The sequence below is a fragment of the Acipenser ruthenus genome, chromosome 31 (genome assembly GCF_902713425.1).
Source record: "Acipenser ruthenus chromosome 31, fAciRut3.2 maternal haplotype, whole genome shotgun sequence".
Classification (NCBI taxonomy): Eukaryota; Metazoa; Chordata; class Actinopteri; order Acipenseriformes; family Acipenseridae; genus Acipenser; species Acipenser ruthenus.
Genome location: NC_081219.1, coordinates 3,579,187 through 3,595,223, shown reverse-complemented (window position 1 = coordinate 3,595,223; position 16,037 = coordinate 3,579,187). Strand labels below are relative to the sequence as shown.

At 40.0% G+C, this 16,037-nt stretch overlaps 1 protein-coding gene across 2 annotated transcripts in view; it reads right to left on the bottom strand.

The window, feature by feature from the left end:
* LOC117396973 (protein crumbs homolog 2-like) overlaps positions 1-16,037 on the bottom strand; it is a 197,460-nt gene that overhangs the window by 38,639 nt on the left and 142,784 nt on the right. For both annotated transcript variants that reach the window (XM_059005292.1, XM_059005293.1), the window contains 4 exons: positions 13,176-13,371; positions 11,930-12,069; positions 11,339-11,521; positions 10,173-10,286 (listed from right to left, as the gene is read on the bottom strand). In XM_059005292.1, the coding sequence (XP_058861275.1) occupies positions 10,173-10,286; positions 11,339-11,521; positions 11,930-12,069; positions 13,176-13,371 (633 nt within the window). The remainder of the gene's footprint in view (positions 1-10,172; positions 10,287-11,338; positions 11,522-11,929; positions 12,070-13,175; positions 13,372-16,037) is intronic.

Genomic DNA, 16,037 nt, shown 5'->3' with positions numbered 1-16,037 from the left:
GTATATATATATATATATATATATATAAGAAACACACAGGTGTGTATACAAAAATGCATGCAATAAACATTACACATTACATATTGACATATCTAATGTGCTTGCATGGTGTTTATAAAAGATATCTGCTTAACTGAAATGATAATGGCATCCTTTTAAATATATACAAGGTAATGCATTGCCAAATGTCAATTGATAGCATGAACACAATATTAATTAAGAAAGCACACACTGTGACACAATCACAAGCCATGTTAGTAGACTGCAGCTCAAACAATAAGGAAGCCTCCTCCATTCTAATCTAAATTGAGAATGATGCCTTGGAGAATTCAGGGATGTCCTGTTTTCCATGTTACACGGTAAAGGGAACAGTCCTTTTAAATGGGTCAAACTCCCTTCACTGCTATACCAGCACTGTGACAATTTCCTCAAACACGATATGAATTAAGGTGACATGCCAGTTACCTGTTACGAGCCAAATTCCGTACAAAATCACTTGCATTAGAAGAGGTTTCATTGCGTCTTCCCCGTAGACATTAGTGACATTGTCGGAATAAAAAAAAAAAAAAAAAAGATGCTTCCTAAAAAAAGGGCAGCATGCGTGCTTTCCCCCTGTGCCAGTCAGGCAGAAGTGATTAGAGCTGAAGCAGCCTATACACTGTGAGCCGCTCTCCAACACAACTTACTGAGAGCTAATCCGCTCTGCTTCATTCCCTCCCAGCTGGCTCCTGTCAGCTCTGACAACAAGAATGTTTGTCGAGGAAGCAGTCCCACATGATACATCGCCGGTCATGCCTGGCACTGCCGGGCTGCTTTGTTACTTCACTGAGCAGAGCTAGCTGCACTTTTCCTTTTCTGGTTTTACAGTCGGACGGGGTTCTGTTTCAGACTGCTTGGTTTGGATCTGTGAGCCTCTTCACAAAGCCCTGCCAACGCACCTCAATAATCCTGACCTGAAGGATCACTTCATCCCTCAAGCACAATCCTGGGCCAAGGACAGACTGCTGACAAGGGCGGCCACATGCTTAGAAGGGGATGTAAAAACGAATTGTCATACTTTTGTGTATCGTGTATAAAGGTGTGTACAGTTTGATTTATGATACATGCAGTCAACCAGATGGCCTTGAATGAGAAATAACTGTACGTTATAGTTGGTATGACTATAGACTCTCTCTAGCTCATTTAACTGTCTAGCTCAAAATCTGTTCTTACTCATCATACCAAGAAGCCCATCAGGACTCTAGTATGTATTGTGATACTTACTGTATAGTGACCAGCATATTGTGATACAGCACATACTGTATTTTTACATCCCTAGGGTTTAGTAACCTACACTGTACCATTAAAAGTTAGACACTAACTTGATTGACCCGAATTTCCAAAATGCTATCAACACATCGACTGGAAAAGTCCCACTAAAGTCCCCCGGAGTCATCAATCTCAGCATTGCTAAAACAGTGCCTCCCCCTAAACTGTTCTTGTAACAACAAAGCAAATGTATAACACATTAATTTAGTGGCTGAGTTGAGTTTAAACATTCAGTAGTTGCTGACTGTGCAACTACTAAATGTTTACAACTCACTGCATCTACTGTAACTGGGTCAGGTATGTGATGCAGACTGTCCCTAATGAGTGCCTAGTCAATAATCTTCAGATTAAAAGTGTTGAAGATTCATAGCTGGATTCCAATGAGGTGCTCATTGATTTGTGTTGAAGATTCATAGCTGGATTCCAATGGGATGCTCATTGATTTGTGTTGAAGATTCATAGCTGGATTCCAATGGGATGCTCATTGATTTGTGTTGAAGATTCATAGCTGGATTCCAATGGGATGCTCATTGATTTGTGTTGAAGATTCACAGCTGGATTCCAATGGGATGCTCATTGATTTGTGTTGAAGATTCATAGCTGGATTCCAATGGGATGCTCATTGATTTGTGTTGAAGATTCATAGCTGGATTCCAATGGGATGCTCATTGATTTGTGTTGAAGATTCATAGCTGGATTCCAATGGGATGCTCATTGATTTGTGTTGAAGATTCACAGCTGGATTCCAATGGGATGCTCATTGATTTGTGTTGAAGATTCATAGCTGGATTCCAATGGGATGCTCATTGATTTGTGTTGAAGATTCACAGCTAGATCACAATGGGATGCTCATTGATTTGTGTTGAAGATTCATAGCTGGATTCCAATGGGATGCTCATTGATTTGTGTTGAAGATTCATAGCTGGATTCCAATGGGATGCTCATTGATTTGTGTTGAAGATTCATAGCTGGATTCCAATGGGATGCTCATTTATTTGTGTTGAAGATTCATAGCTGGATTCCAATGGGATGTTCATTGATTTGTGTTGAAGATTCATAGCTGGATTCCAATGGGATGCTCATTGATTTGTCTTTGCTTGTGGATTTTGCTCTCATGAAGGTTGAAGGACTCTGGCCCCACAGGAATTCCCCTCACAGTGACACACACCTCAGTGCTGAGCTGCATTCAGTCCTGCACCTCTCACAGACTGACGATTGTGCTGAATTGAGCGCTGGACTTGTGATGGGGGCTAATGTCACAGTTTAGACCAACAAACTCATTTTGTGCAATCTGAGCTGGATTTGAACCCAGAACAGACTAGAGAATTAACCGGCAATTGTCTCCTTCAAACAAAACCAGAATTCTCTGGACAATTAAAATGAATGTCAAGGAAGTTAAACAACTGAACTAATACTTTGCTTAATGAGACCTTTTTAATTGTTCTTAGCTCATAAAAATGTGAAGATTTCAAGTTACTTATACAATTGTATAGTTCACTTGAAATCTCCAACTGTTGCTGCATGGACTCCTAATAGTCAACCTACAGACGCAGGTGAGACTTATTACAGTGTGCTCACTTCAGAGCAGATTTACCAGGGGCCTGATTGTTCAAACCCCTGGCACCTACTGATTTCAATAATATACCTGAACAAGGGGAGCTCTGAAGCCCAGGACTCGATGCAGGGCTAACCAGAAAGATGTACTGGTATTTGACAAATCAATAACTGGTTGATTTCTCATACGTGATTTATAATAACATGTATGCAATAAAAACATGGTAGAGATCATTAGAGGCGATATTAAAATGTACAGCCTTGCTTCCCCGCTGTTCTCCTTTCAAGTGCCCAGTGCTAAACGGGACAAGCAGGACAATCCGCTCCAGCCCCACATGCTATAAGGTCCCCAGCAGAGTCCCAACATGATCTGTGCAATCTGCCTCTCCAGAGACGGACCGTGCAGCATGGTATGTTATCTATAATGTGATTACAAAGACACTGCAGAACTCCGGAGCTTACATTAGTGCCACAGTAAAGTGACAATTATCCTAAATACATTATAAAGCATGTCAAACAGCACCCTACTCATGCATGCAATCCTACCAAACTTGAGACAATAGACTGCAGAAAACAGTTGAAGGAATACTTCTAGATTAATTTGCATCATTAGAATGTTTTATTTTGTATGTCATTGGTGCACACCCTTTAGTATTGTACTGGCCTCCTTACAGAAAGTCCACCTTGCTCAGGCTTGCTCTGAGCTCCGACAGTAAAATATTGTGGTGACTTTATTAAACAAGCCAAAGAACCGGAAGTGCAGAAACAGTAATTATGATTATTAATAACCCATATTGTGAGATTTAAAAAAAAAAAAGATTATTTAGGACATTCAGAGGGTTTAGAGTCCCCCTTTGAGGCGAGGGATCTTAATATCAATCATCTGGCATTTCTACTGCAAACCAACAACAATAATAAATACAATTTAAAAAAAATGCTTTTTGAACAATCTGGTTCTTTATTCCAGCAGAATCTAGAATACTGAAACTCACTACAATACTCCAATTAAATGTGTTTCACAACAAAACCCCCCACACAGATTCTCAGCATGTAAACAAGCAAAAAATTTTCTGTTCATAATGAGAATATACTGTAGGAATATAAGAGAGGTGCAATCAGCAACCTATTTCAGATAGGTAATAAATCAACATCGACAGATCCATTGAGAACGCTATCATTCAAATAGAAGAGCCAAAAAAACTAAAAAAAGACATTGGATATTTTCATTCTATTCTGACATTTCTCATCACAGGGCAAAAGCAAACGGAGGAGCTTTAGAGTTAAAGCACACAAGGAAAGCAGCTGTTTCTATAACTTCTGTAATGAGGAAGCCAGCAGCAATTACAGAAAGCTTACAGGGTTTTTAAGAATAACTAAAACAGCTGTAAATCTAAAAAAAAAATGTTATTCTTATTGTACATTGATTCTCACGATGCTTGCATCTTAGAGCAGCCTGTCACCTCCAGTTTTTTGTCTGGGGTTTGGCCTCTCATATCTGAGCTAGGTGGCAGTGGCTGTGTACCAGCACTCTAAATGGACCCTGGGATAGCTCTGAGTTCTGTGATCACAGACCTTAAATTACATTGAAAATGTAGGGTAGCATGAGGACCTGCACTCGACTGGGTCATTATCACCCAGTGAATTTGATCATTGGGTCATGCAGTTTGAACATTCGGAGCTATGTAATGGCAGATAATGGACCAGGGAGTGTATTAGGTTGGTCTAAATATTGAAGCTGTATAGGTAATTAAAATAGGGCTCTTTGTATAAAAGAAAATGCAAATGTATACAGTGTATTTCTGTCTTACAAGCGTGTTAGTGATATGAAGATCTACCGTGAATCTGTATGCAGTGTATTTCTGTGATATGAAGATCTACCGTGAATCTGTATGCAGTGTATTTCTGTGATATGAAGATCTACCGTGAATCTGTATGCAGTGTATTTCTGTGATATGAAGATCTACCGTGAATCTGTATGCAGTGTATTTCTGTCTTACAAGCGTGTTAGTGATATGAAGATCTACCGTGAATCTGTATGCAGTGTATTTCTGTCTTACAAGCGTGTTAGTGATATGAAGATCCACAATCATAAAGATTTATTAAAGAGACGTCTTTGTCTTTAATTAAGCTCCCACACATCCAGCTTAGCGTGATTAACTGCCTTTGGGGTCAGTTCTCTGTCTGCCTGCTTCATTGGGTATGAATACTTAAATGAGAACGAAGCCCCACCCATAACCCTGGGGCTCAGCTGCTCAATTAAGTCTGGAAAGAAATGGAAAAATATACACTGGCAGCCTTATTATCTGTCTTCCCTATTCTGTGTATATTTTAATTCTAAGATTTCTTTCTTTTACCAATTATTTTGGAACTGCATTCAGAATGGGACTTATGATTTACAAGGCATTTGGTCTCATAAAGTTTACACCAAACTAGTTTAAAAAGCCTCTTATTTGACAATCAATATTATCACAGATACCCCTTTTCTTCAGTTGAAGATCTTTTGCTTTGTTGCTTGTACTTTATGTTACTGTAAATTTCAATTTGGAATGTGTAGATATTTCAATGACAACACTATACTGTAAATTAAATGTTGCTGTTTCTTCCTGGTACCTAATCACCTCATCTGTTGTAGTTAAACTCCCTCCAATGGTCTAACTGCCATCAGACCATGTGACCCACAGCAAAGGTACCAGGATGCAGCAGTTTATCTGCAGTGGTGTAAAATAAACATTTGCATATCTCGAATTGATCTTCACAATATAAGTAGGGTCAGAAATAATGTTAATAAATATTCTGAAGATTGTCTTTGGGTTGAGTTTTTCCCAGAACATGATGATGAGAATAGGTTCTGAAAGCTTGTGACGCATACCAGTAAAGCAGGGCTGTTGCTACACACATTAAGAACCTTTCCCCTTTCACCTACTGATCCCTCCACTCTATGTATTATCAGTGGACACCCCGCTGGGCTGGACTGGACTCAGGGCAATCACTGGTCATCCAAGGCAAAGCTTTTAATCTCACTTTTTATACCAAGCTACAGAGGAATGCAGGGGAGGATTTTTGTCAGACTTAATTAGTGGTAGGATAAATAATATAGTATATAGAAACTATACAGAATATATTTTATACTATTGAGCCAGGCTGTGGACCACATGTTCTGAGAGGTGAGTGGGTTGCTGTGGTTAGACAGCATTCATATCGGGCATTTTTAAATTGGGTAGAAAACCGTGTGAAACCGAGTTGCCTCTTTCACATTTACATCCTATAACATGCTGTGCTTGCATCAGCCCCTTCAATTTACTTGTTTAAGTACATTTTTGCTATCTTTTCCTCCCCTGAAAACGAATCTACGACAGAAGGAAGACAGTTGGCATATGGCTTGTAAAGCTTTTTATTTGATTTGATTGTGGTCAGTCTGATAATGCATTCCTGTAGCCCCCCTCCCTAAACCCTCAATCAAGCTCCATGAGGTTAATGGGTTAAACTAATCCCTATCTGTACCCCTCGCTTCAATCATCAAAGGGTGACCACGATTCAGACTCTATGAAGATCTAATGACCTTTAATAATTCATCATTTTGCACTGAAACTTTGTAACGGCAGTTTCTCTGTGATACTAATTTAAAGCAATAAGCTGTTTACACAGAGAACGAAGCTCCTGGGATTAATTGTCAAAGCAGATGAGATTAGCTACTAATTATTTTCCTGTCTCAAACACAACTGAATTCTCACAGAGGATCTGATTCTATTTAATGGCTGCAATTATGTAATGAATTCAGGGTTTTCAAATGAATCCATTAAATTTATATCTATACAGCTCTGGCCAAAGGTTTTGCCTCACCCGACAGAATTATTATTATTATTATTATTATTATTATTATTATTATTATTATTTATTTCTTAGCAGACGCCCTTATCCAGGGCGATTTACAGTCGTAAACAAATACATTTCAAGAATTAACTAATTTTGATTAATAAAGTCAAATGAAAACCTGCTGAATAATGTTATATTAACATATTAAATTACATAATGCTTTGTTCCATATACCTAACGAAGAACTGATTGAAAAATGTGACATTTCTAAAACTAACATGAAATACTGTACTATTATAGCTTCCAGTAGACTTCATTTTGTAGTTTCTTTGATTACATGATGTTATATAAAAGATCAACATTATGTTCATATAGTATTATTATTATTATTATTATTATTATTATTATTATTATTATTATGTCTCAATCCTAAAATTGTAGGTGATGCTAAACCTTTGGTCATAGCTGTAGACAGACAGACACACATTCTTTCAAGATTCCCTTTATATTTTTTGCATTTGGTATTTAATGTAATGTGATGTTCACTGTACTGCTTCTGTGAACCAGGAAGCAGATAGTTAAATGTTCCTATGTATACAGTACGAAGCAGAATTTCTCAAATCAACAGTAAAACAGAACCGACCTCTTCAGCACAATGAAGAGAACAATTGATGATGTTGCTATTGAAACCATGCTGCCACTCCCTTTAAGTTAATTCCATGCCTTCATCATTGAAACTGTCCTTGGATCAGTAAAGCCACAATGCTGTACTATACGTATGTGCCGGTCACAATACTTAAAGACACATTGTATTATCTATGACATGCATGAAGATAAAACAGTGATTAACGATGGAGTACTTTGCTAAAAGTCACATAATGAGAGAGGGAAGCTGTAATCACATGACTATCATTCCTTTATCAATACCCAATGAACCAGGAGGATCAATTGAATCACTTGATCCTCACAGGAGGATCAAGTGATTCAATGCATCAGGTTTGACTTGCGTTATCCAAGTCTGTAGGTTTAATTCATTTAGCCAAACAAAGAGCAATCTTTCAATTAAACTGTGATTTTTGTTTCTAGAGGTAAACCAAACAATAAGGGATATTGAGCACTAGAAATCTACAAATCCTTTACTGAAAAAATAGGAAAGGGGGTCCCAGCATTGTTCAGGTGAGGTGTCAGGAGCTGGTAATCAGACGTTACAGTCTCGGCTAGGAAAGGGGGTCCCAACATTGTTCAGGTGAGGTGTCAGGAGCTGGTAATCAGACGTTACAGTCTCGGCTAGGAAAGGGGGTCCCAACATTGTTCAGGTGAGGTGTCAGGAGCTGGTAATCAGGCGTTACAGTCTCAGCTGGGATAGGGGGTCCCAACATTGTTCACCCTCCATACATCACTTTAACAGATCTGTATTACTAAACATATGAGTGTTGAAAGCTATGGAGAAATTATGACACAGAAGTCAGATAACAAACATTTCCGCTCATGCCTTCACTACCAAGACTGCATGCCAGACATCGTGTATCCAAGCAGTATTTGAAACATGGGCCCCCTGCAGTACTGTATCTTCAGTGTGCAGCAATAAAAAGAGGCATGCTGTTTTTGTTCTAAAGCACTCCCACAATTACAATCTTTACGCTCCCTCCTAGCCTACATTTGGTGTGCTAAACTCTTTTGGAAGAAAGGCTGTGTTCTAATTATAAAAACAGCAGGCTCCACAGTCATGTTCAGTTTTTCAGTAAAATATAAGCAGATCCTTTTGGGTGGTTGGTTAATGTACCTTAAGTTAGATTTAAGTGCTGGCACAAAACTTTAACACTGAACAGGCATGGCATGCAGCAGCAGGAGGTTAAATTCTGGGTAACACTTTACATCAAGTGTCCCTAATTACTGTGCATTTACATAGTAGTTACTTAGTAAATACATGTGAGCTTCGACTTGATTACAATGTTATTATGTGTAAATCTGTGTGCACAATATAACCCTAACTCAAGCCCTTTCTGATACAATTGTGTATTTAGATATACCATGCACATTACTACATTGTAACTATGCAGAATCATTGTTATTATGTTTAAGTACACATGTATTTACACAGTAACTACTATGTAAATACACAGTAAGTTGGTCTGCTGGTTTTCATTTGCTTAAATAGACCTTTTTATTTGTTTTCAGCTCTTAAGCAGTTGCAGATTTCAAGTTAGCTATAACGTCTTATTTTATCTTAAGTAACTTGCACTGCAACTGTTTCAAGAGCTGAAAACAAGTAAAACGATCTAATTAAGCAAATGAAAACCAGCAGACACATTGGGGTCTCCAGGACCGAGTCTGAGAAGCCCTGTATGCTGTTTGCGATGCCCTTGGTATTTTTTGTTTCTTTGGATTTCAATTAAATTAACAGCAGTACATTTCCATTAGGCATACTGTTTATTTAGTACTTTCTTTTTAAATATAAAAATAATCTTTTTTCATTCAAAAAATATAAAATAACCATGCCATTGTTGTGTGATGTAGCATAACCAGCATTTAAACATTTTACAAATTCCACTTTTATACACTAGATGGCGCTCAACAATTGTCTAAACCTTATAAACAGATATTCTGAAAACATTACTCACTGCAGCCTCAAAACGATACCAAGTGATGTCACAGAACCATGCCTGCCTGCTTTTACTATGGTGTTACACAGGAAACCTTTCTAAAGGATGGTGAAATAACAAAAGAAAAAGCACTGTGTTAAAGTCTAGCGCCGCAGTACTCACTCCTGGCTCTTTCAGTCCATTCCAATCCAAGACCTTCTATTCACTATTAAGGTCCCCATCTGCAGTCTCAGATGTATTCTGTTACATTACCTCTCTAATAAGACCAATATGCCATAAATTACTAACAAATCTCTGAAAACATGGTTGCAACATGATGCAACTCATTTGCACATCTGATTAACACGCTGAACACAAAGATACAAAAATATTGCAGATTAAAACCAAAAGCTCACTAAAACAGTCAATTAGAACAGTTTGCGTAAAAGACAATATATATATATATATATATATATATATACACACATACATACATACATACATACATACAGTGCCGTGAAAAAGTATTTGCCCCGTCTGATTTTCTGCATTTTTGCATATTTTTGACACTGAATGTTATTAGATCTTCAACCAAGACCTAATATTAGATAAAAGGGACCCTGAGTGAACAAATAACACAAAAAATTGATACATATTTCATTTATTTATTAAAGAAAGTTATGCAACACTCAATGCCCCCGTGTGAAAAAGTGTACTTGGTGGTTTTTCCATTTAGTTATTTGCTATGCACACTACCTAATTAAAACACATCCACGTGGTTTCAGTTAATTTGTATCTCTGTTCAGGCGGTGCGGAGGAAAGGGTATTAGGAATCACCTTCATTTGGAGAAGACAGGTTTAAGCCATTTTCCCAGTTAGAGAAGTCAGTTGTACATTAAAAGCAAGAGCCTTTACCTGTAAAGCCAGGTTCACACAGACACTGGTATCCGTTGACGAGATCCTCACAGCTCCCCCCGTTCTGACAAGGCATGGAGGCACACTCATTGATGTTCACAGAGCAGTTCTTCCCTGAGAAGGAAGAGAGCAGAATCAGTACAGGGCAGTGAGCTGAAACCACAGCCCTGCCTGCTCTCAGGTGTTTCCGCTGTGCCCAGACCAGCGAGCTGAAACCACAGCCCTGCCTGCTCTCAGGTGTATCCAATGTGCCCAGACCAGTGAGCTGAAACCACAGCCCTGCCTGCTCTCAGGTGTATCCGCTGTGCCCAGACCAGCGAGCTGAAACCACAGCCCTGCCTGCTCTCAGGTGTATCCACTGTGCCCAGAACAGTGAGCTGAAACCACAGCCCTGCCTGCTCTCAGGTGTATCCACTGTGCCCAGACCAGTGAGCTGAAACCACAGCCCTGCCTGCTCTCAGGTGTATCCACTGTGCCCAGACCAGTGAGCTGAAACCACAGCCCTGCCTGCTCTCAGGTGTATCCGCTGTGCACAAGGCAGTGAGCTGAAACCACAGCCCTGCCTGCTCTAAGGTCTATCCGCTGTGCACAGGGTAGCGAGCTGAAACCACAGCCCTCACTTTGGAAGGGGTTTATAGAAGAGCTCTCCCAGTCTAGTGATTTGTCACTTGGGAAGGGGTTTATACAAGAGCTCTCCATGTCTAGTGATCTGTCACTTTGGAAGGGGTTTATGAAGAGCTCTCCGTGTCTAGTGATCTGTCACTTTGGAAGGGGTTTCCTTTTGTTTTGATAACAATACCCAGCAGTGCACTAGATGGTGCTGGTTCTTGCTAATGTAAAGACACTTTAGCTAATCTAGCCTACATTACATATGTCTATGGCAGGTAACTAGAATTGAAGAACAGTTCCTGAACTCGAAACACCTCAACACAGCTCATATAAACACACACTCACATGCACACCCACACACACACATGCACTAACACACACACACAGACACACACTGACACACACACGCACACACACACACAGTCACACACACACAGTCACAGTCACACACACACTATTTGAATAACTGTAGTAAGAACCACTCAGAATGTTTACCACATAATATAGAAAGCTACTGATAGTGCTATGGCAGGGGTTGTGATTCCTAGGAGTCTCACCTGTAAAGCCTGGCTGGCAGTGACACAGGTATCCCGCTGCTGTCCTGTAGCTGAACTCCTGTTGGAACTCCGCCAGCTCCCCGTAATAGATCTGGTTGGAGCGCTCGTAGCACAGACCACCGTTCTGACAGGGCTGCTCTTCACACTCATCGATATCCAGCTCACAGTGGTGCCCTTCAAAGCCTGGACACATGGGAAACAATACAAAATTAGAGCTAACGTTCCCACTCCGATACACCCAGTAACACACGAAAGAAAGTCAGAAATAGTGACTGGGGTTGACTTTGTTGATCCCTTTTAACCTACACTAAAGAATGTCCATACTGTAACAAGTTTAATCTAAATTAGATAAGCGGTTCTCTAGCGAAAGCTGTACTGTGGACAAAGAAACAGGCCAAAATAGAAGCATTTCAGTTTGTTTTTTGAATTCCAGTATAAATGGTACTAGAATGTAAAGATCTTTTAGGCTAATATCATTTAGGCCTACATCAAAATAGGTCCTAATGTTACCTTTCTAGGCTGTTAGCGTGTCAGACAGACTCACCGCTCCAGCACAGGCAGCTGTAGTTCTTGCTAACGTGTCACACTCACCGCTCCAGCACAGGCAGCTGTAGTTCTTGACTCCTTCCACACAGCTGCCGTTATTGAAGCACGGATTAGAGTCGCACTCAGGGATATCAATCTCACAGTTCTCTCCTACAAAGCCGGTGTCACTGCAGTTACATATATACCTGCAAGAAAAATCAGAGCAGTTGTCATCAGAAAAAGCACTCGGGCTCCCGAGTGGCACATCCAGTAAAGGTGCTCCTCGTGGAGTGCAGGATGCGCCCTATAGCCTGGAGTCGCAGTCTAGGCTATGTCATTGCCGACCGTGACCGGGGTTCCTAGGGGGCGGCGCACAATTGGCTGAGCACCACCCGGGTAGGGAGGGATTAGGTCGGCAGGGCAATCCACGGTTCACTGCGCACCAGCGACCCCTGTGGCTGATAGGGCGCCTGCGGGTCTGCAGTAGAGCCATTCAGATCTGAGTTGTCCTCCGGGGTAAAATCCATTGGCAATGACGAAAAAATTTTGGGAAGACTTATTTACTTCTATCATATCTAATACAATCCTAAAGGTGCTTCTAGAGGATGTTAGAAATAGACCAGTAACAAATACCACTGGGGGCAGTGTTGCAAGGCAACAGGTTTTAATGGTTACTCTCTGGTTAGAGCCAGTAAGGTAGGAAGAGGTTGGGATGACTTGCAAAATGTTCTATATATGTGCTGGATAAATAAATAAGACTCCTCAGTAAGGGTAGAACCGCTACTAATAAGTCGAGTAGTTGAGGCAAAAATAGTCGAATAGATCGACCAGTCGCCACTTTAAAAATCTAATATTAATATTAAAGGGGCATTTAGAACAGAAAATAGGAGGCACTTTACACAGAGAATTGTCAGGGTATGGAACCAACTCACCAGTAATGTTGTTGAAGCTGACACCCTGGGATCCTTCAAGAAGCTGCTTGATGAGATTCTGGGATCAATAAGCCAATAACAACCAAACGAGCAAGATGGGCCGAATGGCCTCCTCTCGTTTGTAAACTTTATGTTCTTATGTATTTGATCATGTCTGGGGTTTGTGCACTATATTTAAAAACTGCTTGTGATTTTTAAAACTATTTATTAATGTTCTAAAATGCCATTTATGTTAATGAGTTGCAATCGCAACTGTATTTCTGTCCACCTGAAAACGGCAAGATCCACAATTTCTTCACAATCACATGACATGTGATGAGATGACTTCCAGTTTCTGAGGTGGACTGTCACTTGTTATTTGGTGCTGCTCTCGTTCTTACCCATTGACCAGGTCCAGGCAGGAGGCTCCGTTGTGGCAGGGCTGGCTGGCACACTCGTCGATGTTCATGTGGCACTCCAGCCCTTCGTAGCCCTCAGGACAGGTGCAGGTGTAGAGGCCCACATGGTCACTGCAGGTAGCACCATTCTGACACGGCCCGGACTTACACTCGTCTATCTCCACCTCGCAGTTCACTCCTTTAAAGAACAAAGGAACAGAACGTAACGAGTTAATCACAGAGATGAACTCCCACTTAGAAAAATCAAATAGCAGGGGTTCAAAAAGTATTAAAGAATGTGTATCTTATGGATATATGTAAAATAAGTTTGAATTCTTTCAGGATGTACAGTATGTTGTATATATGCCCCAAAAGTGCATATTAACTATAAAAACAAATCCACTTAACAGATCACCACTTAAAAGAACCTGCTGTCTTATGTTAAATAACCTGCATGTTGCAGTTAGGATGCTGATCCTACCAGATCATTGAAAATAATGTGTTTCTGTACATAACAGGTATTTTTGCAAAATATAATGATATGCCAGAAATTATACTTAAAAATTAAATATATATTTTTAAATCAGAAATATCACAATCTGTGCTGTTCATTTTCACATTTAAACCGCAAGTGCACAGATGTGCAGCTAACTGGAGAAGACCTGGATTATTTGTAAATCTTTCCCAATAAAATCCTGTCGGTCACCCAAACAAAACCTCTCGAAGTAGATTTGTAGCTGCTATCCATGAACGTAGTTTTTGTGTCATTGATCTTTTCTTGTCTTTAGTTATAGATTGGAATGGTGTTAGGGACTTTCAAGCTTAAAGCCTTTCTATTACAATTGAAATATGTCTTATTTATGCATTGTATAGAATATGTATTATGTCTGGCTGATATCTGTCCTTATAACTTATAAAAGTTTCCCATAGTAGCCCAGTCATTGCAAAACGGCAAAAACGATTACCAACGGCAGACAAAAAACGGGTATGCTGGCTGCACAGCCAGCCATTATCAGGTTGTTAAAACACTGCAGGCCAACACATTTCTAAACACTGAGACCAGACCCCTGGCACTGAAGCCACTGGATCAGCTAAAGGTCACCGCCATCACAAGTACTGCCTGTGTGGAATTTCTAACAGGCAAAAAAACAAATATTCCCATGGTGCCCCGCGAGTTCAGAACATGACCCCTTGTGAAAGTCAGGATTAGGTACTTGAGATATACAGCTCGGAGAATGCATTACCACTGCATCCCCCCACCTCTTAGGATAACAGTGAAAGAGTTTGAAATGCCAGCCTGTCAGTGCAGTGAGCCGAGGGAGGGCGGTACCAGAACATGCCTTGCACCGCTGGGTCAGGCTGACTAAACCACAATCATTTGAGAAGCAACGCGTTAAAAGGATGTTTCTTTCAACACAGTAGGTTGATTCATGGCTCTGGATTCCAACTCTGATTCTTAAGAAATACAATGACATTGTGGGTTCACAGTCTGTTTAAATTGTACTACAGCCTTTTCACTCACGTCGCATTATCAAGGTGCAGGACGTATTTACAGCACTGGCTCTTATTTAAACAGTGTATGTTTGAATATATACCTAATCTGACTCCCTATCGCTGCTCGCATCCAATTCAAAACTTGTACTCGCCTATCGCTGTCTTGACCTTTCTGCTCCCTCCTATCTCCAGACTATCATTTCTCCCTACACCCCCTCTCACCCCCTCCACCACTGGCAGATTAGCTCTTAAATGTAATTATTTACTGTATTCCTTATGTTGGAATACAGTAATGTGATATGATACTTTGTACTGTGATATTTTGTAACAACTGTAAGTCGCCCTGGATAAGGGCATCTGCTAATAAATAAATAAATAAATAAATAAATAAATAAATAATAGTACAATGTATCCTGTAAAGAAAGTATCACAATTCATCGATACACAATTGAATTCTGTTATACAGGTACTAATATATATATATATATATATATATATATATATATATATATATATATATATATGTATATATATATATATATACACACACAAGGCAGATATATTTGACATGGGCAGATAATGTAATAATCATTCAAAATATGTAAAAATAAATAAATAAACATTGTGCCTCAGCTGAGTTGTAAGCCTGACTGAGGGAGTGGGGGAGTGACAGACGAGAACCCTGGTGAGTAGAGCTGCTTCCCTGCAGCAGGGGGCACTGTGGAGTAAAGACACAGGGAGGGAGAGGGAGCTGCAATGCACACTGGGATATACAGTGCTGTGTCTCACTACTGACACCTTCGTTTCAATCTGGATTTTGATTAACACTCGGGTGCAAACACCATGGTTCTTGGTAGAGATCTCCAGTTCTAAAACAATCTAATCTTTGTTGGATCACGTTTTCCTTCAAATAGTGTATTCTTGCTTTTTATTGTGGACCAACAGTAAAGAAACTGTAAATTCTTTCCACTATGTAGGTTCAGAACACCGTTCCCTTAATATTCCTCAATGACAAACGTTTGCAGTTTTTAAAGTACAACAGCAAAAATCTAACAATACTGAAGAATCACTGCAGCACTACTTCATACAGACGGTGACTGTGTTTCTGATGATTCGAATGAAAAACAAAAAAATATCCAGTCCAGAAAATATAAAATATACTAATAATAAAAAGACAACTTAAATATAAAATATGCTTAAATATGGTGGCATGTGCTAGGACAGCAATGACTGAGGATTTAGCCCAGGTCTCCAGGTTAAGGGGCAGGCTTTATTGTACTCAGCCTACAATGGGCAGCAGTGTGGAGTAGTGGTTAGGGCTCTGGCCTCTTGACCGGAGGGTCGTGGGTTCAATCCCAGGTGGGGGACAAT